This window comes from Candida dubliniensis, chromosome 2, assembly GCF_000026945.1.
Source record: "Candida dubliniensis CD36 chromosome 2, complete sequence".
Taxonomy (NCBI): Eukaryota; Fungi; Ascomycota; class Pichiomycetes; order Serinales; family Debaryomycetaceae; genus Candida; species Candida dubliniensis.
Genome location: NC_012861.1, coordinates 1,679,593 through 1,705,996, shown reverse-complemented (window position 1 = coordinate 1,705,996; position 26,404 = coordinate 1,679,593). Strand labels below are relative to the sequence as shown.

Genomic DNA, 26,404 nt, shown 5'->3' with positions numbered 1-26,404 from the left:
GTCTTAATAGACTCAAATATCCATCTAAAACGTGCTATAAACTCAAAATGGCTTCTTTGATTGGTAACTCTATTAGATCTCAGGCATCTCCTCAATTGTGTGTCCACGTGACACACTATATTCTGCAGTTTATGGATTAACCTTTTATTGTCTCATAAATGTTAAGCATCTTCTTATGACTGAGATTGAATATACTCAATGGAACAAGTAAGACTTTCTTATTTCATCAAAGTGGTAGTTTTGTTACAATATCTGGTTTAATGGGTATTATTGCGCTAAACACTGTGACATGTTATAATCAATCAGCACGGATTTACCTAAGACAATTCTTGAGCTAATCACCAATTCTGTTGCTTTCTTGAATGTACTAGAACTATTGAAAGAACTCTTTATTTTGCAAGGGATATGTCTCTCCATTGTTTATGCATTTTATTGGCGGCAAAATTTCATTGTTGACAAACACAAATAGGCTATTGGCGGCTAATACTCTCCCCCCCCCCCCTATAATTTGACGCTGACCACAATTGCAATTTTTTGCAGTCCCTATAGTTAAATTTTTCTTTACTATATAAATAGCCTAAATTTCTTTTGCATCCAGAATTTTTTTTTTCCTTTTCTTTTCACTTTTTCTTTTTCTTTTCTTTCTTTTCAATATAAATCAATCAATAGTTTATAATTCAAACCAATCAATACTTGATGAATCAATCAATCCTTTATAACTCAATACATTCATGTTGATTCCCAGATCCTTGCTGCTTGTTATTCGTTGATGCTGTTGTTTTTCCCAAAATTAATCCAATGTTCCTTAATCCTATAGCCGCTAACTGATATCCTAAACTTAATTAATTTGATATAAGTCATTCAAGGTTGTGAATTATGTTGCTCCAATTGTTTACTGCTCATAGGTGGTCCAGCTTGGTGTTGTTTCAATGGAAGAGATTACTTTTTTGCATCCACAAACAAGGATACCGCTGACATAAAATAGTAACAAAATTTGTTTGCCGCTTGACAAAAATCATACACTAATAGGTTGCTAGTTGATAATCAATGTACTATTATTGTTACAGCTGTTATAATTTGCTTGGTGCTAAAATTCATTGTGTAGCTATGTAGATGTCTATTGTGTATAAGTTACGTAGGATACGACGTTCTGGGTGATAGGAGATACGATGATATGAATGGTGCTATTGGGAGAGAAGTAGGTCCGAGGAAGACGTAGAGGGGTCCACGGATACGAAACTTTTCTTATAGTGCAGCGCTTCTCTTCTAAGCAGGCATTGTGCATGCACAAGTGTGGGTGCTAGAGCCATTGCTAGGGTTGATATTAGCCCAAAATGCAGTGGTATCGGTGCTCGTGCAAGTGCTAAAGCCAATGTGTAAGCTGGTTCTGCAGCTACGTGTTGGTGCCAATGCAAGGTCAAAGGTTCACACCCACCCCTCATATTGAAGCTGGAATGGTGGTGGGAATCCATGGCTTGACCAAGTCCTCAGCAGTATAATTGCTGTTGTGGGGGCGATAACCTGTCCATCCCTACGGTCGGTCCAAACTTTGCTCTAGAGATTGACTTAAAGAAAACAAAGTTTTGGGGAAATATTAGTTAAGTAGACATTGTGTAGTAACTAGTGATATCGTCGTTGTGTCAGTTTTTTTTCTTTTTTTTTTTTTTTTTTTTGGCAACCAAACCAACCTAGTTTCTTTACACTACTGTACTACCTGTTTTATAGAAAGAAGTTGGCGGTAAATCTCTACCAATACTATCAATACATTAAAAACTTGTCTTTTCTTCCTCAAACAGCTGAATCATGTACATAGGAGAAATCTATTCAAATGCAGCAGCAAATGATACAGAAAACAATCGAGAATTGGAGTTTGTTGCAAACAATGTGAGATCAGCGCTTCTAGGAACAAATGGGTTGTCTGAGGCTATATATATTCCAAGAGATACCAACAGTGATACTCAAACCAAGTACCGGTTGAATACTAAACTAAAACAAATCATAATCAAGTTCAAAAACTTACTTCCAATTAAAAAGTTATTACAAATCAAGAAACGATTGGTATCACGAAAAATTGAAACTCTACAACATGTTCACCAAGATCTTGCCAACACAAAAGACACATTTCCAGTCCCATCACGTCATGTTTGCACTACATTAGCAATCCCATTATTCAGTAGAAACTGTATCCGTCCCAAATCAACCACATGTGCTAGGAAAATTGTTATAGCGAATTCACAGAACTCTCTATTTTCAAATCATTCATCTTTCAAATCGCTTTTTGACAGAACATCAAATATCTCAACCAACGCAACTACACCGAACTCGAACGTCATAATAAACTGAATTCATCCCTAATCACTTTTAGAATTATATTCTGCTATATATATATATATATATTAACAAAAACAAACAGCATAATTGTTTATAACTTGCTGGGGATTTTCGTATCGTCTCCTAATAAATCATGCAACTTCTTTTTCCTTAATATCAGTTTATAATCACTTCCATACTTTTTATAATATTCAAAATCGGTCACTTTTGGATGATCTTTATAACATGTTACAACAAAGTCATTAACTAAACTCATAATCAAATCGGGACTCTCAGCATGCATATTATGATATTTTCCTTCAAGGACATGGATATCAGCAAAGTTCAATTCATGATCTTTTTGTGAATCAATAAAAGTTGCCAATGCATCATTTTCTCCACATAATATTTTTGTAGGAACTCTGATTTGTTCATAGCATGACTTGGTGGCAGTGATTGACTCCTCGGAATTATAATAATTAATATAATCTTCCAACCCGTCATGTTTCAATTCGACAGTTCGGTAATATTTCGATCTGTCATACATTTCGGGAATTTCATCTTCTAGCATATTCCGTAACACAACCGGATGAAACTTTCTGTAAAAAGATCTATTGGTGTAATGTTCATAGATCTTATGATACCAATTTTCACCCTCAGGGATATTATCAAAATAAAACTTTACAAAGTCACGGTGGTACCAATCCTGATACACCTTCAAATTATGGTGTCGTAACTCAGGGAACGTAACGCATACGGGGTTGATTAATATCGACGATTGGAACAAGTTTGGTTCATTTGCAGTCATCTGCATGGCAATAAACCCACCCATTGAATGTGCCACAACAACATTAAATGCATTAGGATGAAGAAATGCTTCTTTTTCATGGATTTTTGCAATCATAATACAATCTCTGGCAAAATCATTCCAATCAGATACATGTCCTAATTTACCACGATTGACAAAGGCTGAATCACCCATGTTGACATGATCAGCAGCAATAACGGTATCAATATGCATATCTGGGAAACTAACTTCATACATGGTAAATAATTTATCAATTTGATAATGCCAAATACCCTTATTCATCCCATTACCATGTAAAAACAAGAAATTTATTCTTGGTGAATTGAAAGGAATCTGTCTAGTGGTTACATATTTACGATAGGCAATTTTCAATTGATAATCTTCGGTTAAATGACTAGGTTTGGATAATACAACTGAACCTGGAGCACGTGGATTGGCAGCATTCTTGATCTTTAAAGTACGTTCATAATATGGGGAATCGCCTGGTTTCAAATGCATTTTGTCTCGGAGTTTAATTCACTGTAAATATTAAGGATACTCTTTCTAATAAATGGAAGAAGAAAAAAAAAACGATATCAACCAATGAAAACTAATGGATATTTATATAATTTGTTTTTATAACTTTCGTCATACGTTTTTTTTGTTTTCTTCTATGTAATTATTATTTTTTTCTTGTCGTGTGGGTGGGTTTTATATAATAATGATAAATGTGTGTAAGTTATATTATACTCTTGAGAAAAAGAATCGTGGGGTTAAAAGAATAAATGGGGAGGTTTTTTTAGTATTAGTTTTAGTTTTAAGGTTTGTGTGTGTGTGTGTGTGTGTGTCGGAGCTTTGCCCCGCCGGGAATTCATTCTCCAACGAACATCATCCCACGGGCCAAATGGCAGAGCCGGTCGTTTAATGGCTCTGTTTGTGGGAACTACTTTTACTACGAGTATAGATTTATTTTCACTTTGAGGTGTAAAGTATGTCAGGTGATTATCTTTCAATCTAAACAACTTCTCTTAATCATGCCGTTAAGTTGAAAAACTATATTATTCTCAGGAAGAACAAATTTACACAAATCTGCAGTTTATTTTCTTTTCCTTTAGGGTACTAGTCAAATCAACACCAGAACCGCTCTTCTCTGATAAGATTTCTTGATTGATTTCTAGTCTTTGATCAAAATCATTCTTATCAAAATGAAGGGAAGTGGGACATCACCAGAAAAGGCAAAAACCACGATATTGTAGATTACAAACAGAGAAGTTCAAACGCGTGAAATCGAAAAAAAAAAAAAAATAATAATACTAATCATGAATTACCATAAAAAGGTTCTATAACATATTTCAAGCCAATTCATTTGCATCTATCCCTTCCTTTCTGGCATTTTCTGTGATTTACATGTTTGCATAGAGTGATATTGTATTAACATAAAGTATTTTAATTATTCATCTTTTCAATATAGTAGTTTTTTGGTATTAGTTACCCTTGATTTAGTAAATCATGTCATTGAAACCATTTACGGGGTTACTATTCTGTTGCACTGGGTTAGAATCAACAACACGACGAGAGGTGGTAGGAAAAATAGAGACCCTTGGTGGTATTCATTATTCAGATTTAATGACAGATGTCAATTATCTTATAGTAGGGGACCGAGACACTGAGAAGTATAGATTTTGCATAAAGTATAGACCAGACATTATATTTATAGATGCTGATTCCATTTTCACGATTCATAAACATTGGATAAACGGTGAAGATGAAAGCCTGGATTTACTACGAATAGAGAAATATGGGTTGGCAATATTTGCCCAGTTGAGTGCATGCTTTTCGAGAATAGAAATGACAATCTCTCAGATCGATCATTTAGTCAACACGGTAAAATTTCGAGAGCATACTAACACTTCACCCGAGTATTTTCGTCCCAAGAATTTGTTCAAGTTGTTTGTTGATAATGGTGGTGTTGCCAAAGAGTCCTTACTGTGTCACCAAAAATTTATCATCACTGCTGATCCACGAGGTACAAGATACAACAAGGCTCTCGAATGGAATGTTCCTGCAATACACCCTATTTGGATAGTTGATAGTATACTAAGAGGTGCAGCCTTAGATTGGAAAGATTATATTTTAAGCAACGATCCAAATGATTGTTACGATAGAGGATGTGCTGTTTGGCCTGAAGTTTTTGATTATCAGGAGAAACAGAAACAGAAATCCCAGCAGAAGCAGAAAAGATCAGAGTCAGTAGAGCCAGAAGTAAAACGGAAAATCACAAATAATAAAACTAATACTGATATTTGGAATTCAATAATGGACCACACTAAGAAACAGACAAAGCAATTGATTCATGACAGGACATGGGATGATGATGATGACGACGATGATGATGACGAAGAAGATATTGAAACCAAAGTTGAAAAAGACAATGGAAATGGAAATAAAAAGACTACTACTAATAACGATAACCAAAAACCCGAATTAAACGGTAAGAATCTTCGTGTGGATCTTAAATTGGTTTCTGAAAGTAAAGAAAGTCTGCCGAATGTTCTGGAAAGTCAATTATTCTTAGGGTTTAATTACTACACGGTTGGTTTTGATTCTCGTGAATTTGACTTATTATCCAAGGCAATTGAAAACTACCTGGGTGAAATATCTGATGACCCAAACGATGATTCTATCACACATGTCGTTATTCCAGCGAAAAAGGGGTACCAATCTGTGCTGATTTTAAAAGTCCTACCTGCTGACCTTAAGCTGAGAATTACCAATGGGTTTGTTAAAGTTGTTACCGAGTTTTTTATCGAAAGATGCATGTTTTACAAAAAAATTATATTAGATAGATGGGGGCAACCAATGAAGGGATTAGTGCCGTCCAAAAAATCATTTAGAATTTGTACATCGGGATTTACTGGCATTGAATTATTACACATTGAAAAACTAATAGGAGCATTGAACTTTGAGTACTGTGAGACCTTGTCAGAACAGAGAGATTTGCTAATTTTAAATATCAATTTATTTAAACCGAGTTTTGTGAAGAATTCACCAAAGCTATTTCAGTACAAATGTAAGGACATTATCAATTGTCCAACTGGTGGATCAGTATCGGTTATGTCATCTAAAAACAAAATTGATGCTGCAAAACGATGGAATATCCCAGTTGTCTCGGTTGCGTATTTGTGGGAAATTTTAGAACTCTCGACTAACAAATCGCATCTTATCATGCCCGATATTACAGATTTACAGTGGTGTATTTTTGCACCTAGCAACTATAATAAACCGAAATCATTATTGGAGTATGTAAAGAATTTGGATAAAGCCAGTAGAGAAAGTTCCTTTGGTCCCAAGAGTCAAGAAATTGATGCACAAGAACAACCTACAATGGATAATCTGGTGAAGTTGCCCTCACCACGAAGAGTTAACCTGAAACAAAAATATGGTAAATTGGTACGAGGTAAATCTCCGAAATCAATTAAACGGAAATTACTAGAAGCTGCAAATTCGTTTACTGATGGTCAAAATGATCACGATATTAATCCAGATGTAACACTTGAAGAGGACATGATGTCACAAATAAGATATCAAGACAATGAGTCTATGATCAACCAAGAAAGATTATTAGAGAAATTGGATGGATCAGCTTTACCACTGGAGACCCTGATACAGCATACCAGTAAACGGAGTAGAAAAAAATAACTGTATAATATTTGCTATTACTATAAAACTTGTATCATTATTCTTATATGGGGTTGTAGCCCTAATTACTCTTACTTTCTCGTGAATTGCACGTGTTTGTTTTTGTATTTGTGCGACTAATATTATAGCGCATTTGTTATCTTAGTGAAATCAGTCATACCTTTTGTTCTCCCCCTAACTATCTACTATTCTCATGAAACTGCAAGAAAAAAGTTCTGCTGTTCACTTTCTCTCGTTCAACTTTTACAAAGTAAAAAAAAAAAAAAAATTTTTTTTTTCCTCGTCATCTTGATTTTACTTCTTCTTCTTTTTCCTTTTTCCTTTCTTCACACTTTATAGTCATAATCAATCATGGGTAAAGAAAAAACTCACGTTAACGTTGTTGTTATTGGTCACGTCGATTCCGGTAAATCTACTACCACCGGTCACTTAATTTACAAGTGTGGTGGTATCGATAAAAGAACCATTGAAAAATTCGAAAAAGAAGCTGCTGAATTGGGTAAAGGTTCTTTCAAATACGCCTGGGTCTTGGATAAATTGAAGGCTGAAAGAGAAAGAGGTATCACCATTGATATCGCTTTGTGGAAATTCGAAACTCCAAAATACCACGTTACCGTCATTGATGCTCCAGGTCACAGAGATTTCATCAAGAACATGATCACTGGTACTTCTCAAGCTGATTGTGCTATTTTGATTATTGCTGGTGGTACTGGTGAATTCGAAGCCGGTATTTCTAAGGATGGTCAAACCAGAGAACACGCTTTGTTGGCTTACACTTTGGGTGTCAAACAATTGATTGTTGCTGTCAACAAGATGGACTCTGTCAAATGGGACAAAAACAGATTTGAAGAAATCATCAAGGAAACCTCTAACTTCGTCAAGAAGGTTGGTTACAACCCAAAGACTGTTCCATTCGTTCCAATCTCTGGTTGGAATGGTGACAACATGATTGAAGCTTCCACCAACTGTCCATGGTACAAGGGTTGGGAAAAGGAAACCAAATCCGGTAAGGTTACTGGTAAGACCTTGTTAGAAGCTATTGATGCTATTGAACCACCAACCAGACCAACCGACAAACCATTGAGATTGCCATTGCAAGATGTTTACAAGATCGGTGGTATTGGTACTGTGCCAGTCGGTAGAGTTGAAACTGGTGTCATTAAAGCCGGTATGGTTGTCACTTTTGCCCCAGCTGGTGTTACCACTGAAGTCAAATCCGTTGAAATGCATCACGAACAATTGGTTGAAGGTGTTCCAGGTGACAATGTTGGTTTCAACGTTAAGAATGTTTCTGTCAAAGAAATTAGAAGAGGTAACGTTTGTGGTGACTCCAAGAACGATCCACCAAAGGGTTGTGACTCTTTCAATGCCCAAGTCATTGTCTTGAACCATCCAGGTCAAATCTCTGCTGGTTACTCTCCAGTCTTGGATTGTCACACTGCCCACATTGCTTGTAAATTCGACACTTTGGTTGAAAAGATTGACAGAAGAACTGGTAAGAAATTGGAAGAAAATCCAAAATTCGTCAAATCCGGTGACGCTGCTATTGTCAAGATGGTCCCAACCAAACCAATGTGTGTTGAAGCTTTCACTGACTACCCACCATTAGGTAGATTCGCTGTCAGAGATATGAGACAAACCGTTGCTGTTGGTGTCATCAAATCTGTTGAAAAATCCGACAAAGCTGGTAAAGTTACCAAGGCTGCTCAAAAAGCTGCTAAGAAATAAGCTAGTTGAATATTATGTAAGATCTGTTAGAGTTTTTATTTTGTATTCATTTGTTTAGTTTATTTTCTTATTATATTTGAAATATAATATATATTTTAAAAAATAAAAAAAGAGCAATTACAATGTAGATGGTTTTGTTTAGTTAGATCTGATATTTGAACAAATTTTGGGATAAATTTGTGTTAAAAAGTAAGATAAATCAGTAAAAATCAAGAGGCGCTTTGAGTTGAGTATTGAAAACGTTATTTTAACTCAGATCATTCTTATCATCTGGGTTATTATGAAGTGATTATTCATTGCCACTTGTTATTAGCTGTACAACTCGAGATTCTAAGAAAGTTCAAGATCAACAACATGAGGTTTAAATTATTCTTTTCTTTATACATTGAACAATGGAAGCATATCTATTGATAAGATAGATTTATCATATCATTAATGATAACTGAATTATGTGATGTATCTTTTTGTTTGAGCCGTGCAAACACAAGTTGGTTTGATAGATTTCATATTTTGAGAACGCTCTAAATTATTACCGTGATCCAAGTTCTATCTCGGTATTATCTACACAAACAAATTGACCAATGAGGGTAAATTTATTATATATCAATACGATACATAAACACAATTTTAGTCTGCATCATAACCGTTGCTTGAACCAGTAATCGCACAAATTGGTGCCGTAGAAAGTAAATTGGTTTTCAAAAAATTAGTCAAAATGTGGCGTTCACTATTTCCTCAGACTTAAAACCACCTTATAGATAAGAAAAATGAACAAAGATATCTATGTGAGGATTATACACATATAGATAATAGTGAGTCAATGGAGTATTTTCTTGGTTGGGGTAGCTCATTCCCTTGTCAAATATGTCAATTGTTTCTTTTTTTATTGGTGTCATTTTGTACCCGATTGATGATATAGGAATACGTTTCGCTTCTAAAACCATTCGCAAAAAGAATAACAAAATTTTAGTAAATTATAAACCTCTATTTGTGTGGCTTGATATTTTAACCTTTTCTTGTGGAGGAAACACATTAGTGTCGATATGGATTATAGTCATATCATCAGTATTTACTGATAACCACAGGTTTGTCCACATAATTGAATAATGAAACTCGGCTATTGGAAGTTCTTTCGTGTTAACTGGTATTCTCCGGTTTTTAAAAAATCACCTTCTTGTTTCTCTTATCAAATCATACAAAACGAAATGTCTGTAATTGAAATTTCTTTTTAGCACCTAATTAGTTCTTAAGATGGTTGATTGAACATCTACTTACGTTAAAACAAACGACAAGTGCACAGGACTAGTTGGTATAAGTTAAGAAAGAAAGATAACTAAAAATAGAAAAATTTTAGATAGCAAATTTTCAGAACCTGTGATATCATAATTAATTTGAGGTTGACACTTGATATGTGGAGAATTGTTTGACTTTTTCACTTGACAACACAAATAAGATAAGCATACTTTCAAATTAGTAGAGAATGATAAAACTATAATTTCGGGGGGGTTTGTAAAATTTGATACCACCACAGTTTGAAAGTGAAAAAAAGACAATGCTACCATTATTGATTTCATCCCATTTTGGTTTTACAAACAGATTCTAGCTATATTCATGTAAAGTACCAAGTCTCTAATTGCTTCGTCTTCTAATATTTATTGCTGCTTTTCTTACTATTGTGCACCACGTCAAACCTTTGACAAACACACCCATTTAGATTATACATATGTAATTCTGAAAGTAAAGTGAGTTCTGTCTAGGAGCCATAATAATTAATTTTACCTTATTCTAACACAGTTTTAAATTCTCCATTTATAATTTTGATGCCGTTCACAGTTTTTGTTCAAGAGATATCACTTTCCATTGTTTTAATCACTTACTGGGCTTTCACTTTTAGTTCTCTTTTTTTTTTTAAGATTTGTCGGCTGCAAATTATATTTTCCTTGACATAAATATTGCTTGACTTTCCCTCTTATTGTTCTTGTAAAGTAATTTTATAAAAAAAAAGATAATCATTGATAACAGGGATTATTCAAGTCGCTAATAACATGTCCACAGAGAAACCAATTCCTGATCTTCCTATTACTAGTATTACTAGTCATGTGGATTTGGCTGCTCATGAAGTAAACCTTCAGGCAATATCATCAAACCCTCTTTCTATTGGTGAAGTTGGTACAACTTTGACAAACGCCCAAAAGGATTTTATTCTTAAAAGATTACATTATGATTCTTTGGTATCTTTTGACAAGTTACCACCCCAAGCCACATTTATATTTGAAAAAATTGAACATATTTCAATTGAAGAAGCTTTAAATATTTTAGAAAAGGCAGTGGTCGAGCATGAAAACGATGTTAATATTTTGGACAAAGATGAAGAGTTGTGGACCAAGTTGATCAACTATAAGCAGGGGAAAATTCCCTCAGATACTGACTTTTCTGAAAAAGATCATCCATCTAATGTTTCTGCAAAAGACAAATTGTCAGCATTCATTCATGAGAAAAGAGTGTCTGAAGAAAGTTCATCATTAGACAACAGTGCAAGTGAGAATCTTAACGAACCTTATTACAAGATAGTTGATTGGGAATTGCAAGTGAAATTAGAGGCAGTTTTGATTGCTTATTGGTCACCATATCCGCAGGTTAGAGGTGTGACTGATCCTTATGATGATCCAACAATCCCCGTTGAAACTGTTAGAGTTTATATTGTTGCTATTATATGGACTGCCATTGGTGCTGTTATTAATCAATTTTTTTCTGAAAGACAACCTAGTATTGGACTTGGGATGTCGGTTGTTCAAGTGTTTCTTTATCCAACTGGTTTAATTTGTGAATGGATTTTACCCAAATGGAAATTTAAAATTTGGAAATATACCATAGACTTGAATCCTGGTCCATATACTTTTAAAGAACAAATGCTTGCCACTATCTTCTGTGGTGTTTCTTCAGGAACCTCATATGTCTCATCTAACATTTTGATGCAAAAATCAGAATTGTTCTATGATAACAAATGGGTTGATTTTGGTTATCAAGTGTTGTTAACATTGTCGACAAACTTTCTTGGGTTTGGACTTTCTGGGATAATGAGACAATTTGCCGTTTACCCAGAAAAGGCGATTTGGCCATCAATTTTACCTAATGTCAGATTAAACAAAACTTTGATGTCCCCTGAAGTGAAATCTAGAATCAATGGATGGAGTATTTCTGGGTATAATTTTTTTTTCATTACTGCTGGTATTTCATTTTTATATTTTTGGATTCCTGACTATCTTTTCCAAGCTCTTTCTCAATTCAATTGGATGACATGGATTAAACCCGACAATTATAATCTTGCTGTTGTGACTGGTTCCTTTGGTGGACTTGGGTTAAATCCAATCCCAAGTTTTGATATGAATGTTATTGGTACTAGTGGATTTATTGCTCCATTTTATAATACTTTGGAAAACTATATTGGAATGGTACTTGCACTTTTTTGCATATTAGGGGTATTCTATTCGAATTATAAATGGACTGGATATCTTCCAATCAACTCAAATCGTCTTTTCACAAACGAGGGGAAACCTTATCATGTTACTGCGGTTGTGAATTCTGAATCTTTGTTTGATGAAGAGAAATATAAGGAGGTGGGACCACCTTTTTATTCTGCTGGGAACTTGGTTGTATATGGAGCCTTCTTTGCCATTTATCCGTTCCATTTTGTTTACGAAATTGCTATGAATTATAAGCAAATGTGGGAAGCACTTCAGTCGTTATATAAGGGTATTAGAAATTTCAAAAGATCTACTTACGATGGTTTTAATGATCCTCATAGTGTTATGATGAGAGCATACCCAGAAGTCCCCGAATGGGCATATCTTATTATTCTTATTATTTCTTTGGTATTGGCCATATTATGTGTCAAAGTATATCCTGCTGAAACCCCGGTTTGGGGAATTTTCTTTGCCTTGGCCATTAACTTTGTGTTTTTGATTCCATTAACAACTGTTCAATCAAGAACCATGTTTGGATTTGGGCTTAATGTGTTAGTTGAATTAATTGTCGGGTATGCTATCCCTGGTAATGGGCTAGCCTTAGCATTTATAAAGGCATTGGGTTATAACATTGACGGACAAGCACAGAATTTCATTAATGATTTGAAACAAGGTCATTATGCTAAGCTCCCACCAAGAGCAATGTACAGATGTCAATTGTTGTCTGTATTTATTACATCGTTCATTCAATTGGGTATTCTTAACTATCAAATTACTGGGATAAAAGATTATTGTGTTCCTGGGAATAAGCAAAAATTCACATGTCCAGGTACTACAACATTCTATAATGCTTCAGTTTTATGGGGGGTTATTGGACCTAAGAAAGTTTTCAATGGATTATATCCAATATTAGCATGGTGTTTCTTGATTGGGTTCTTATTGGCTTTCCCATGTATTGCATTCAAGAAATGGGCCCCTAAGAAATACTCGAAATATTTTGAACCTTCGATTATTATTGGTGGATTTTTAGGTTATGCTCCTTATAATTTGTCTTATAATACTGGTGGTCTTTATGTTGGTTATGCATTTATGCACTATGTTAAAAGAAAGTATGAAGCTTGGTGGCAGAAATATGATTATCTTTTAGCTACAGGAATTGAAGCTGGTATTGCATTTTCATCAATCATCATTTTCTTTGCAGTGTACTATCATGAAACAGATATTTCCTGGTGGGGTAACAATGTCCCATTTGAAGGATGGGATGCGACCATGGCCACTGGGTATTTGAACGCTACTTTACAGGCAGCCGACGGTTATTTTGGTCCAAGAGTTGGGCATTTCCCATGATTGCACTCTTTTTTTTTACATTAGTTTAGTTCTTTTCGTATAATTAAATGACATATTTAGATTATTACTTGTTTACAAAGTATTGATTCCATATTGGATCTTTTCCGTCAGATAACGCTAATATCCTAAATTAAAATAGTTCCTATTCACATGAAAGTTTATTGCCAAAAGAAAACAAATGGAGAAACGAATCGGATCTATAATTGGGGCTTGCAACTTTGTAAAGTTTGAAATTGACATTCATTTTCCTCAGTGTGATCCAGTTGCGAAATTTGTGTCATTTGTAATGGTATCAAAAGTTTGTAAATCAGTATCTATCATAGTCTTCAAAAGAAAAAAAAAAAAAACTGATTATATAATCCATATTTTTTTCTCTATATAGGATGATCGCTCAAGCAATACAAAACATGAACCTGACTAAGATTTCGAATATATAAAATAGTCTTGAAAGAGCAATAATAATATATAATTAAAAACTATGAATAGTATTAAAATAACTACAGCCAAACTTACAGATGATCTTGCTAATTGCACACTCCATCACTTCTTCTAGTTCAGATGATTCCAATTACTTGTCGAAATGACTTCCTGCAGATTCCGTTGGTGCTAATGTATTCATCTGGATAGTTATAAGTATTTGTGGATTGCTTGGATTTTTCGGTAGTTATTTGTGCATAATAGGAACATGTTTGACATGTTTGCGATTATGCAGACCGAAGACAAATCCTATGAGCGTACTTTAACAGTTTCTCAAATTGAAGAGCTTACGCAAGAAAATACAAGACAACGCCAGTCACAAAGAAATATATCCAACATAATCTCAACTTCAACTGCACATTCTTCATCAACAACCTCCAATAATTCCCAACAACAACATGAAGAATTCTCACTGGCTAAATCTGTTGCAACAAGCCAATCGGAATATTCAGATGATTCTGTTTCTCTGTATACAAATGCGTCTACAAAAGAACAAGATTTTGGTCAATTTGACAGAGAAGGAGAATTTCATCAGGTTGAAGGATCAAATCGACTAACATATCCACCACCAGCATGTATAAAAGGCACGTGTGATGTTTGAGAACTGTCAAATAGAATTGGTATCAGCTATTTTTTTTGCTTTTTAAATACAGTCTTAATATTTGACGGATTAACGATTTGTTTAATGGTTGGTTTCCCAATTAGTGAAACAAATCAATAGCTATTTCATAAATTGCTGGAAACAAAGGTGGACTAAAATACGTTGGGATGAAGAGTTTAAATTTTTTATGTTTCCAATTTCAATATATTTTTTAAAGACTAACTTTGTGTTATTACGCCAATAAGATACATATACGGATATAAACACTTTTACCAATGCATTTCAAACTCACAGATAAGTCGAATATATATAGTAGTTTATTTTTGAGGGGGGTGGGGCACTTTTTCATCAAATTATTAAAATAAAACTACACGCTGTCTCTTCGAATTCACCCCTAATTAACGTCGTTCCTTGTCAGCAAATTCAAAACCTGATAAAACTCCTATATTTACCAAACGATTTAGATCTCACTGTTATTTCTGTCCAATAAGCTTTTACTCGTAAAATATAGCCTTATGGATGGTATTTAAAATATAACATACTCACCGACTACAATTACCATTGCCTATATCATACTCCAATAGACCACTACATCAATCAATTCAGTGAGTGATTGCTGCAAAGTTGCCAAACTACTTTGTTCCGAATGCCACGACTCGATGGAAACTTGAAATCTTGACAGCGAAAAAAAAAAAAAAAAAAAAAAAAAAAAACCAACAGTCTTTAAACGATCTCCAACACAGACTGACTTCCCCTATGAAGTTACTATATAAAGAAGACCCACGAACGTTGGTATTACATTCAGATACTTTTAGTTTATCATTCCGAATCAAAGAACGTGACCCCAAGAAACCAACAGTTAATGTCGACTTGATTCCAAACCCCAACATCACCAAAGAGCAAGGTTATAGAACATTGATAAGACGGGACGTTTTTGGCTGTTTAGGATTAATACACGTGGAAGACCAAATATATCTTGCAATCATTACTGGAGCCATAACTAATGTTGCTAGTCCCATCGAAAATGAAACTGTTGATAAAATATATTCAGTCGATTTTGTATCTTTAAATAACGATGATTGGGATTTTGTGGAATTGGATAGTTCAGGGTATCCAATTGGAGACGAAGATGATACTGCTCGAGTGCAACATCCATGTTTTGAATTACGAAAACTATTATCGAATGGATCATTTTATTATTCTAACGATTTCGATTTAACGTCTTTGTTACAAAATAGAGGAGTTGGCAGTCCTGATTCAATTGATCATTATAAACCAGAATATATGTGGAATTCATTTTTAATGGATGAATTGATTCATTTCCGATCCAATTTAGACACTTACAATCAATTGATTCTTGATGATAATCGATTTTTAACTACTGTGATTAGAGGATTTGCCAAAACATCACCTATTGGCAATCATGGTGATTCATTAACGATTATTTCCAAACAATCTTGGAAACGAGCTGGGACAAGATACAACACTCGAGGTATTGATGATAACGGCAATGTTGCCAATTTTGTGGAAACAGAATATATTTATTATAATCCATCGAAATCATCAATTTTCACCTTCACCCAAATTCGAGGTTCAGTGCCCACATTTTGGGAACAAGATTCAACTTTAATAAACCCCAAAATCACTCTCACAAGATCTTTACAAGCGACACAACCAGTTTTCAATAAACATTTCAGTGATATTCTTCAGAGTTACGGGGTATGTCATATTGTCGATTTACTTTCGAAAACTAAATCGTCAGAAGTACAAATATCGCAAAGATATCAACAACTTTATAATCATTGTGACAAAAAAGAAGAGATCGATTACACGGCATTTGATTTCCATCACGAAACAAAAATTGCTGGTGGGTTTGCTGGGGCTACAAAAATCTTACCATTATTACAAGATTCATTAAATCTGTTTGGGTGGTTTACTTATGATATGAATAGCCAAGAAGTTATCACTCGTCAAGATGGGATTTTCCGTGTAAATTGTTTGGACTGTCTTGATCGTACTAATTTAATCGAACAAGTTATTTGTCGATCAGTATTGGAGAATATTTTAACGAATCAAGGGATTTACAACAATCGTATGGCATTTGAAGGAATGATTCAAAAACACAACACTTTATGGGCCGATAATGGTGATGCCATATCGCAAATTTATACTGGTACAAACGCCTTGAAATCATCATTCTCGAGATCAGGGAAAATGAATTTTGCTGGTGCATTATCTGATGTAACTAAATCAGTTTCAAGAATGTATCAAAATACATTTGTGGATGGGAAAAAGCAACTGACAATAGATATTTTGGTGGGAGTCGACGGAAGAAATTCTCGTAAAGTTAAAGTCTACAATCCAGCAAGTGAATACATCAAAACTAAGTTAAAAGAACAAGAAAGTTCATTTACAAGTTTTGAAAATATTAAAATATTTACTGGTACTTATAATGTCAATGCATTTAACCCTAAAACCATCGATTTAACTTCATGGTTGTTTCCTCAAGATGGATCATTACCGGACATGTATGCCATTGGATTACAAGAATTGATTGAATTAAATGCCAGTTCAATTTTAAATGCCGATGGCACCAAAGCATCACAATGGGCACAATTATTAAATGAACAGTTAAATTCTTTTCAAATAGATGAAGAATATGTTTTGTTAAGAACAGAATCAATTGCTACCATGGCATTGTTTTTGTATGTCAAAAAATCCAAAGTATCTTATGTGACTAGAGTTGCTGGATCGTCGAAAAAAACTGGATTAGGAGGTATGGCTGCCAATAAAGGTGCTTGTGGAATTAGATGTTTATTTGGAACTACTTCATTTGCGTTTGTGACATGTCATTTAGCTGCTGGTACATTGGCAGTTACTGAAAGATATAATGATTATTCAACGATAATGCAAGGGTTGGTTTTCCCACGTAATTACTATATCAAAGATCATGATCATGTTATTTGGTTTGGCGATTTAAATTATCGAATTGATATTGCTAATTTAGAATGTCGTCAGTTGGTTGCCAATGGAGCTTATCAAGAATTATTAGAAAATGATCAATTAACTCGTGAAAGAAGAGATCGGGGTGCTTTCAGTGAATTCAAAGAAGGATTAGTTAAATTCCCGCCCACTTATAAATTTGATAAATACACTAATGATTATGATACTAGTGAAAAGCAAAGAACTCCATCATGGACTGATCGAGTTTTATTCTTAAGTGATAAAAAAGCTAGTCCTTTGAAATTGTTAAAATACGATTCTGCTGCAGATGTTTTATATTCCGATCATAAAGCCGTTTACGCAAGTTTTGAAACTACGGCCAGAATTATTAATGAACAAGTGAAAAAGAGTATCTTGAATGAGATTATCCTGTCTTTAGCACTTAAGAAAATAACACCATCTCCATCTCCATCACCTGCTCCATCAACAACAGCAACAATATCAAGTTCATCAAATTTAACGAGATCTTCAACTTCAATCATGACACCAACTCCAGTGTCAGCTGCAAGTAGAGATTTAATCCATGGATTGGGTCAAACAACAACAACAACTCCACCACCACCACCACCAGCAAGACGTGCCACTACAACTATCCCACCAATTGGGTTTTCTTCTACTCCATTAATTCCTTCCCCATTGAGTTCACCAGCGCCGTCGGAAAAGAAACACGACGTAAAACCAATTCCACCAATGAAAAGAAATACCACATTAAATGATATTAAACTGCCATCACTAAACAGGGGTTCCAAAGATGACACCGATATAGATACAGTGAAGAAACTTGATGTTAAACCCATGGTTCCTAAAAAACCCGAAAATTTGAAATCAACTCATAATAATCAACTTGAAAAACTGGAAACCAATGGGAATACCAATGGAGACAGTATAGTAGCACCAAAAACAATGGCTAGCTGGCAACCATTAGTTCCTGGTCGTAAATAGATTTTTTTTTTTTTTCAGTCATATTAATGCATTTCGTTTATAAAGAGGAGTCGTAGAAAAGAGTATCAACAATGGAAGAAGTTAAGTATAGGTTCATATTCTTCGAAGGGAAATCATTTAATCTACAAATTTGTATATCTAATAACAATTCATAAATTCATATATTCACTAAATAACGAACCATTTCAACTTCAGAGTCGAAATGATCATAATCCTAAATTAATCCTTCTCTCTATGGTCGAAAAGAAGGGTGATAAGTTAATAGAATAAGGTACCTTGGTAAAAAGGATTTGTTTTCATAGTGAAACTCTTATCACTAATCAACTGTATTAATACCCGCTCGATGGGTACACACCTACAAGTATAATGACCTGAAAGGAACCATTCCAAAAATCGAGATGTGTCGTACAGGGTAATCGACAACGTATATGAAAAAGAACAGAGAAGTGAAAAAAAAAAAAATTTTTTTCGTTGTTCATCTGTCACTTGACAATTTACTCGACGTTGTTGATGCATGCACGACAAAATAAGCTCGGATCAAATTTAGTATACGTAGGTCAATACTATGTTAGTTGTTCCTCAGTTACAAATTCATCACCACTTTCAATCAACTCATGAAGTTATGGTAGTCTAATTAAGGATGGAGATATTCACCAAATAAGCCATTAACCCGTTATAACAAGAAACATTGCATTATTAATTATATAATGGTGATAAAGACAAAATCACTGATAAGAAAGTTCGATGGATGAAGGTAGTAAATTAGTTATCCTCTAATTTAATGAGTTATTTTACTCATGAGCTCAATAAATTACATGGTAAATAAACTGACTTATGATATAAAACAAATTTGTGTATTCAAATATAACTATAATAACAAATCATTTTCAACAAAGAAGTTGAAAACGTATTAGCTAGATTCCAACTTTAAACTTCATGCACTATCAAAAAAAAGAATTATAATTGGAGGAACAAAATTAAAAGTTGAAAAAGTGTAAGTTAGTAAAATGGTTAGAAATTTCATGATTTTGGTAATATCATGAAACCAAGCAATGAATGCAGAAATGGCCGCACATAAAATAAATGAAACATGGAGCGATATTCATTAACTATCCAATAGGTACCGATGGATAGTTCCTAGAAAATCCACAAACAAATTTAAAACAAGACTTGCAGCCCTGGACATAAACTTTGAAGTATCTCTTTGTTGGTTTTTCTTTTTTTTTTTTCAAAGCCGAAATGGTTGAGATTTTATATTTTTTTTTTTGAAGTGTGGAAAGAAAAGGAGAAAAGGAGAAAAGGAGAAAAGGAGAAAAGGAGGGAAAAAAATAGAATTACATAGTGAACTGATTTGTGTATAACAATTGTGGGAAACAAAATGAATAATATGTCCCCTCCAAGTGTAGCATGGTATAAAGTTGATAATTTCAACTTAATGGTAAATATGTTTATTTGCTACTTTTAAGATTCAAAGAAATGTTGTACCATTTGTAGAGAACAGAAGATGTCTTTTAAAAACCCCATTTCTATTATAGACATGGAAAAAACTACAATTCAAAAAACTCAAGATTAAACAATAAATAAGAATCGTATAATATTAATATTTAAATTAAAAAGTTTCCCCAATTTGTTTCTCATGTATTATCAGTAATATATGGAACAATATTGGAAAATTTATATACTAAAAACTAACTTGAATCTGATTCAAAATCTTATATCAGGTATATATAGATAAATGGATAGATGACAGATGAAAGTTAGTTAGTTAATCAATTTTTTGGTTAGTAAATAAGTGATCATCATTTAATTGAAAATCACCTGTTGAGAATGGTTACACCAACCAATTCCCATTTAACCCAAAGGTAGATGGCAATTTATCACTATGGATATCATCACTGATTAAGAAAACATTTTTCAATAACTGACTCAGGTTTATGTCATAAATTTTTGGGATTAAATATTTATCAGCAATCAAATGAAATCCAATTAAGCTTAAATGATTATATTAGAAAAATGATTTCCGATCTTGAATTATCAGATTCAGAAATTAATCCAGTTTCTACACCAGCAGAAATAAATTATGATTTGTTTAAAAATGAAAATGAAAGTGAAAATCGAGAAAATGAGAAGTTGTGTCACCAAACAAAATATCGGAGTATAATTGGAAAATTATTATTTTCAAGTAATACGTGTTGTTTCGCTACAATCCTAATATTTGTGCTATTCTACACGACAAATTATTATTTATAAAGTTGTACATTGAAGGTTATTTTTATATAGTTTTATATATGTTTTCTTTCAACAACAATTCATATTTCATTAGATATTATCGATTATAACCTTTGTAATCTTTAACAGTTTGTTCCTAAGAGTTATTGAACTATACAAACTACACCCTCCTACGATTTAGAAGTGTTTTCCTACTGTCTCAGAAAGAAGTATCGAAACATCATACGATAAGATTCGACATTGCTTATATCGTAAATACTTTATCAAGATTTGTGAATGATCCAAAAGAAAAACATATGAAAGCTGTTATTAGAGTAATTAAATACTTAAATGGAACAATCAATTATGGAATATGCTATACAGGTGAAACTTCATTAAATGTTTACTCGGATAGTGATTGGGCATCAACTCCTTCTGATAGAAAATCTATTACTGGTTATATTGTTACTTATTCAGGAGGACCTATTTCGTGGAAGTCTAAGAAGCAACAAGTTGTTGCTCTTAGTACAACCGAGGCCGAATGTATGGCATTAACTGAATCAATAAAAGAATCCCTCTGGTTGTTACAAATATTTCAAGATATTAATGTTATTGTAAAATTGCCTATCACTATACACGAGGATAACTTACTGTGTCAGAAATTACTCGAAAATCCTATTTTTCACAATAGGACTAAGCACATTGATTTGAAATATAAATTCACGAAAGAAAATATCGAATCTGGTAATGTCAATGTGGAAACAATAAATTCTGAAGACAATTTAGCCGATATATTAACGAAACCTTTACCAAAAGCTAAATTTAAACATCTAAGATGGTTATCTGGATTGAGACCGTTAGATTAGAAGAATTACGAATAATATTTTTTTTGGAAGATACAGGTTGATGGGGAGGATGTTAAAATAAAAAAAAGATCAATCCTGTATCTTCAAAAAGGAAATGATCTGAACCAAGAAAGAGTCTGATTATTTAATAATATCTGAGATGTTGCATCAGAATACTTCCGAGTGTTAAATGTCTGAAATGATACAACATTAGTTAATGTGAAGAATGAGGAGATAAATTATCTATCGAATCACATGCTTTAAAGTATGAACTTATAAAAGAAAATAAAGTAATATCGTATGTTTTATTATAAAGAGAAATGAATTAGAATAATAATACTATATGAAAAGTAATATAAAAGAAACTGGAGATTCTCTTGGAAATCTAGAAAATAGGAAATCTAAGGAAGTATCGAAATTAATAAACATAATCTGTATTAATGTCTACATCATCTAGAAGAGCTAATAAAAGAACCAGAACAGAAACTGAGTCTTCTACGCCAGTTCTGTCCCAAACTAACACTGAATATATTGTTCATCCACCAGAAGAATCCACAACTACTGAATCAACTTCTTCTGTGCAGTCCACTCAAATTCATCCAACTATCGATAGTAATTTTATTTTCCAACAGTGATTTTCCCGGACGGGAGATTTTTTGGAAACAAACAAATTCAATCTTAGTGATAGTGGATCAATTTATGTATCCCGTACATTAGCATTGGAGGAAATCGAAAAAACGAATACTCAAGCAGCGGTCATATTAGACTTTGCTAAAGATGAACATTGGTAAAAATACAATTGATTTCTGTATGGCTATAACCTGTGATCACACGGGTCAAATAATAATCAACAACAAAAAATCAGAAGTATTCAAGTTAGGTAAAGGAGTAAGGCAGGGCAATCCTATGTCACCCTTTCTTTTTGTTCTCGGTCTAGAACCTACCTCTACTTCAAAATTTAAGAAAGTAACTAAAAGGAGTGCAAGTTGGCAAAAAACAGAGAGTGAAATTCACAGCGTTCGCTGACGACCTCACTGTTTTTACCAACTGCGCCTGTTGCGATGGAAAAAAAAAATGGAAATTTTCATGGATTTTGTTAATATGAATCCTGTATATAAGCGTGTATTCCAGTTGTAGTTAATTCCTATTTCCAAATCCAATCCCAAGGGGATTCCAACCCATATTTATATTACGCTAATCCGTAACTGACCGAGCCCACATTCGGACTTCTCCACTTCGAGCTCATGAAGGGGAGGGGTAGGACAAAGACGCTTCAGGATCGTACGATAACGCCAATGACCATAAGTCGGAGGTTCACAAGTTTATCCGCTATATCCAATAAAGACATTAGCTTGAAGAAGAAGAAACACCTTCTATGCAGTCCTTAGCCAACAACCCTAACACTAACAAATCTTGATTACATAATCCGATCTACATAGTAATATACAGGTCAGCACTCTGTGCACGTTACATAGGGATCTATGATATCTCCATATACCGTCATTTCAAATTCATTTCAGGAGGAGTTCGATGAATCCTTTTTTATCATTGTTAGTTTACAATACTTATGTTTTATATTACTATTACTCTTAACAAATGAATCAAATTTTCACGTTTATTATTTATTCATTTATATATAACGATAATAAGCTATGAAACTATTGAGAGTTGGTACATATAATACTATCATTAGTAAAGATTAAATTATTATACCCTAGATTATAAAGTTCGTAAATTGTAAATGATGCAAAGTATTGCTTCAAATTTTAAAAATGCCTAATTATCTACAATTTTGTATTTTAAAGTATATTATGCAATTGTTGATAAATTATAATTGGAACAAGAAGATGAAGAAATAACCGTACTGAGTTCAGTTTCATTTGATGATCAATTTTTAATTTATAGATAGGGAAATTAAGAAAGGGAATCAAACGTGTCATATTGTCTTCATTAATGTTTTTGTACAATATGCTCTTTAGTGGTGGTGGAGAATACTCTACTACTTGCTTTGAGTCTTAAACTTAAGATCCATGTGTGTGTGTGTGTGAATATTGATTGATTGATGACCTTTTTCTTGTTGGCTATAGATTAGATAGATGGATGGAGGTGTAATATATTCTTGGCAAAAAGACGGCTAATATTTTTCTTTGATTTTTTTTTAGATTCCATTCATGATTCTCTTTTTCAATCTAAACTTAGTTCTTATTCTATTAAGCAACAACAACGTCATGTATTTAATACAAAGCAAGTATCTAATAGATAAATAATTAACTACCTACCTTTTCTAAACTATGACATAATCAACAAGGTTAGCAAAAAATGTACATTAATTTCCCGCCCCTGTGCTTCCCTCTTTTCCCTTTATTGTAGGCATTGTATAATTTTTACGAGATAGTAGAAAGAAGGAAGTGGTATATATATAGAAGAAGGATTCAAAATAGAATATCTTTAGAAAACTATATTTTCTAATCCCTAAACTTCATCAAGAAAAGAAGAAAAGGAATGCTTTTAGTATATCATCATTATACCCAAGATCAATATGTTGAATTATCTAAAAGAAGTGCTTATTCAGGTTCCGGTATTGGGATTGGGATTTTCATATTTATTGCCATAGTCATATTTGTTTCGATGCTCGGTCGTGGATCTCAAAAGTCAAAAAATCAAACGAAACAGAAGAATAACACATCGGGTACAACATTAGGTTCAATTAATTTGCAATCTCGCAATAGACACCAAAGTGTTGTTAGTATACAACAACAACAACAACAACAACAACAAAGTTTGGGAACAATGACAAATCCTGAAAATGATTATGTTCCGCCATATACACAAACTCCAAATGACAATGATTTGGGACGGTTTGATAAACAAGGGAATTTCCACGCCCTGAATAGACCAGAAAATGTACTACTACCCTCACCACCACCACCTGTTTACCTAAGTACCTAAGTATGTGACTATTTAATATTATTCAATTAATTAGAACCAGTAAATTGGAGTTATCAAAACTGTCTTCCATAGAATCAATACTAGAGTTTAAATAATAAACGTTTAAAGTATATATTCATTAACATAAAATAGTAAAAAAAAAAAAAAGAAAACACACACACACACAAACACGAAACACGGATATTGAAACAAACGAATGGTATGGGAGGGGAGGGGGAGGAGGAACGGATATTGAACAAGAACATTAACATAAGCAACAAATGAATATAAAAAAAAAAAATGAATCTAAACCAATAAAACAGAAACCTTAAAAACCAAAATAAAAATCCTTTAACAAATTGAATCCAAATCTAATATGATCTTTTTAAATATTTATTAATCCTTGACCCTTTTCTCTTAAATGACTAATCAATTGATTCTCTTTATACATTTCAATAATTTTATTACTATCACCAATAGGAATCCCACCTAAAAATACTTTAGGAATATGATCATCTTCATCAATATTATAAATTTTCTTTAAATATTGTTTAATATTTAAATAATTAGGATGTTTAGATAAATTAATAAATTTTGGTTGAGGATTAATATTCAATTTTGTAAGAATGGTTTGTAATTCATCAATTTGATTAGTTGGAGAAAGTACAACCATAGGACTAATGGCAAACATTTCTTTAAGATTGGCTTGAATGGTTTCAACATCATTATAATTTCCATTTTGAGTATCATTATCATTATCATTATCATCTTCAAAATTGTTGTTAATCTTGCTATTAATTTCGTTGATGTTGTTAAGGGTCTTTCTATTGTAATCTTCATCTTCATTATCATTATCATTATCTTGGTTGTTGTTATTAGTTGCTGGATATCCTTGATTTTCTTGTTTGGTAGTACCATCATTAGACAGTAATATATTGGCTACTTTTGGTTGAGAATAATATTGTTGTTGTTGTTTTAATTCTTCTTTTAATTCATCAGATACCATTAATCCAATACCACCATTATTCATTTCATCATAATTATTAATCAATTCTTGTGTCAATATAGAGATCTCGGGTGATCCTAAACCTGAAGAAAGTAAAATTGATTTATCCAATTGTAAATTGTTATTCATTAATATAGTTGATCCATAACCATAAATGAAATATGTTAATGATAATATACACAACACTAATATGGTAAGAGTTATGGATTCTCCTTTCCTTCCTTTCCCATTACTACCACTCCCACCACCACCACCACCACCACCGCGTTGTTGGTGTAATTGTAATTGTTTCTCTAGTTGTTGTTTGTAAGCAATATCATCATCATCTAGAAATCCATTCTTCTCAATATCAATATAAAATGAAGCAGTTCTGGCTTTTCTTACTGTCATAATGAATAGTATACTTAAAGGAGTGACTAATAATCAAAGGAATGAATAAAATCTAAGGAATGATTTTGAAGGATAGACGTTTAAAGGAAGAAGAAGATCAAGTTGTCTGATCTGTATAGAAAAAAAAAAAAAGTAAAGCAAGTGAAAGAATTTTCTTTTGGGAGGAGGAGGAGGAGGATATGGAGTTTGTAATTCTTTAATTGGGAATGTTATGTAATGTAAGTAATATAAGTAAAATACACTGATATATTTTTGTATGTCTAATTTTTCGTTCTTCGTTTTTTTTTTTTTTTCTGGGGCGGGACAAAAAATGTTTTGCTTTTGTTTCTTTCTTAATTAGTTTTAGTTTTAATTTTAGTTGTTTCCTTTAATACTTTGTCGTGTCGTGTGTAAAATGGAATTCCCTTTCGTTGTACAAAAATCTCTTATACAATACAACTCCCCCTGTTTTTTAAGTAAAGCACACGCAAATATTAAATGACTCCTTTCAAATTTACTATTGTCAATTATTAAAGCAAATTCCACCAATAATACTTCAATTTATAAACAATCACTAACAGTAAATGGAATTGTAACGTTATCACCTTAGACCCAAAAAAAAAAAAAAATTAGAGACAGAAGGATAATTTGAGTTGATTAAATAGTCATAGTAACTACATTTTCACTAAA

The 26,404-nt window shown here is 33.1% G+C and overlaps 10 protein-coding genes across 10 annotated transcripts, besides 4 other annotated features; 8 read left to right on the top strand and 2 right to left on the bottom strand. All coding sequences in view use genetic code 12, as the record gives it.

The window, feature by feature from the left end:
- Positions 1-1,803: 1,803 nt before the first annotated feature.
- CD36_22550 (hypothetical protein) lies at positions 1,804-2,343 on the top strand (the record flags this gene model as incomplete). Its single annotated transcript, XM_002418684.1, has 1 exon — positions 1,804-2,343. One exon carries the CDS (start codon positions 1,804-1,806, stop codon positions 2,341-2,343), a length of 540 nt encoding a protein of 179 aa, XP_002418729.1.
- Positions 2,344-2,422: 79 nt separating this feature from the next.
- On the bottom strand, positions 2,423-3,616 carry CD36_22540 (peroxisomal matrix lipase, putative; the record flags this gene model as incomplete). The annotated part of the gene is made up of 1 exon (XM_002418683.1): positions 2,423-3,616. The coding sequence occupies one exon, from the start codon at positions 3,614-3,616 to the stop codon at positions 2,423-2,425; it is 1,194 nt and encodes a 397-aa protein (XP_002418728.1).
- A 990-nt stretch (positions 3,617-4,606) lies between these two features.
- CD36_22530 (DNA replication regulator dpb11, putative) lies at positions 4,607-6,796 on the top strand (the record flags this gene model as incomplete). Its single annotated transcript, XM_002418682.1, has 1 exon — positions 4,607-6,796. One exon carries the CDS (start codon positions 4,607-4,609, stop codon positions 6,794-6,796), a length of 2,190 nt encoding a protein of 729 aa, XP_002418727.1.
- A 351-nt stretch (positions 6,797-7,147) lies between these two features.
- Positions 7,148-8,524, top strand: CD36_22520 (ef-1-alpha, putative; the record flags this gene model as incomplete). The annotated part of the gene is made up of 1 exon (XM_002418681.1): positions 7,148-8,524. The coding sequence occupies one exon, from the start codon at positions 7,148-7,150 to the stop codon at positions 8,522-8,524; it is 1,377 nt and encodes a 458-aa protein (XP_002418726.1).
- A 2,045-nt stretch (positions 8,525-10,569) lies between these two features.
- On the top strand, positions 10,570-13,335 carry OPT4 (oligopeptide transporter, putative; the record flags this gene model as incomplete). Its single annotated transcript, XM_002418680.1, has 1 exon — positions 10,570-13,335. The coding sequence occupies one exon, from the start codon at positions 10,570-10,572 to the stop codon at positions 13,333-13,335; it is 2,766 nt and encodes a 921-aa protein (XP_002418725.1).
- A 685-nt stretch (positions 13,336-14,020) lies between these two features.
- On the top strand, positions 14,021-14,413 carry CD36_22500 (conserved hypothetical protein; the record flags this gene model as incomplete). Its single annotated transcript, XM_002418679.1, has 1 exon — positions 14,021-14,413. One exon carries the CDS (start codon positions 14,021-14,023, stop codon positions 14,411-14,413), a length of 393 nt encoding a protein of 130 aa, XP_002418724.1.
- A 756-nt stretch (positions 14,414-15,169) lies between these two features.
- On the top strand, positions 15,170-18,358 carry CD36_22490 (phosphatidylinositol 4,5-bisphosphate 5-phosphatase, putative; the record flags this gene model as incomplete). The annotated part of the gene is made up of 1 exon (XM_002418678.1): positions 15,170-18,358. One exon carries the CDS (start codon positions 15,170-15,172, stop codon positions 18,356-18,358), a length of 3,189 nt encoding a protein of 1,062 aa, XP_002418723.1.
- A 1,673-nt stretch (positions 18,359-20,031) lies between these two features.
- Positions 20,032-22,042: a mobile genetic element (end of Pol ORF followed by LTR.).
- Positions 20,549-20,810: a mobile genetic element.
- CD36_22480 (retrotransposon polyprotein, fragment, putative) lies at positions 20,884-21,432 on the top strand (the record flags this gene model as incomplete). The annotated part of the gene is made up of 1 exon (XM_002418677.1): positions 20,884-21,432. The coding sequence occupies one exon, from the start codon at positions 20,884-20,886 to the stop codon at positions 21,430-21,432; it is 549 nt and encodes a 182-aa protein (XP_002418722.1).
- A 134-nt stretch (positions 22,043-22,176) lies between the features above and the next one.
- Positions 22,177-22,459: a mobile genetic element (partial ORF2).
- Positions 22,460-22,547: 88 nt separating this feature from the next.
- Positions 22,548-22,814: a mobile genetic element (truncated).
- Positions 22,815-23,913: 1,099 nt separating this feature from the next.
- CD36_22470 (conserved hypothetical protein) lies at positions 23,914-24,360 on the top strand (the record flags this gene model as incomplete). The annotated part of the gene is made up of 1 exon (XM_002418676.1): positions 23,914-24,360. The coding sequence occupies one exon, from the start codon at positions 23,914-23,916 to the stop codon at positions 24,358-24,360; it is 447 nt and encodes a 148-aa protein (XP_002418721.1).
- A 364-nt stretch (positions 24,361-24,724) lies between these two features.
- On the bottom strand, positions 24,725-25,735 carry CD36_22460 (conserved hypothetical protein; the record flags this gene model as incomplete). The annotated part of the gene is made up of 1 exon (XM_002418675.1): positions 24,725-25,735. One exon carries the CDS (start codon positions 25,733-25,735, stop codon positions 24,725-24,727), a length of 1,011 nt encoding a protein of 336 aa, XP_002418720.1.
- Positions 25,736-26,404: the final 669 nt, after the last annotated feature.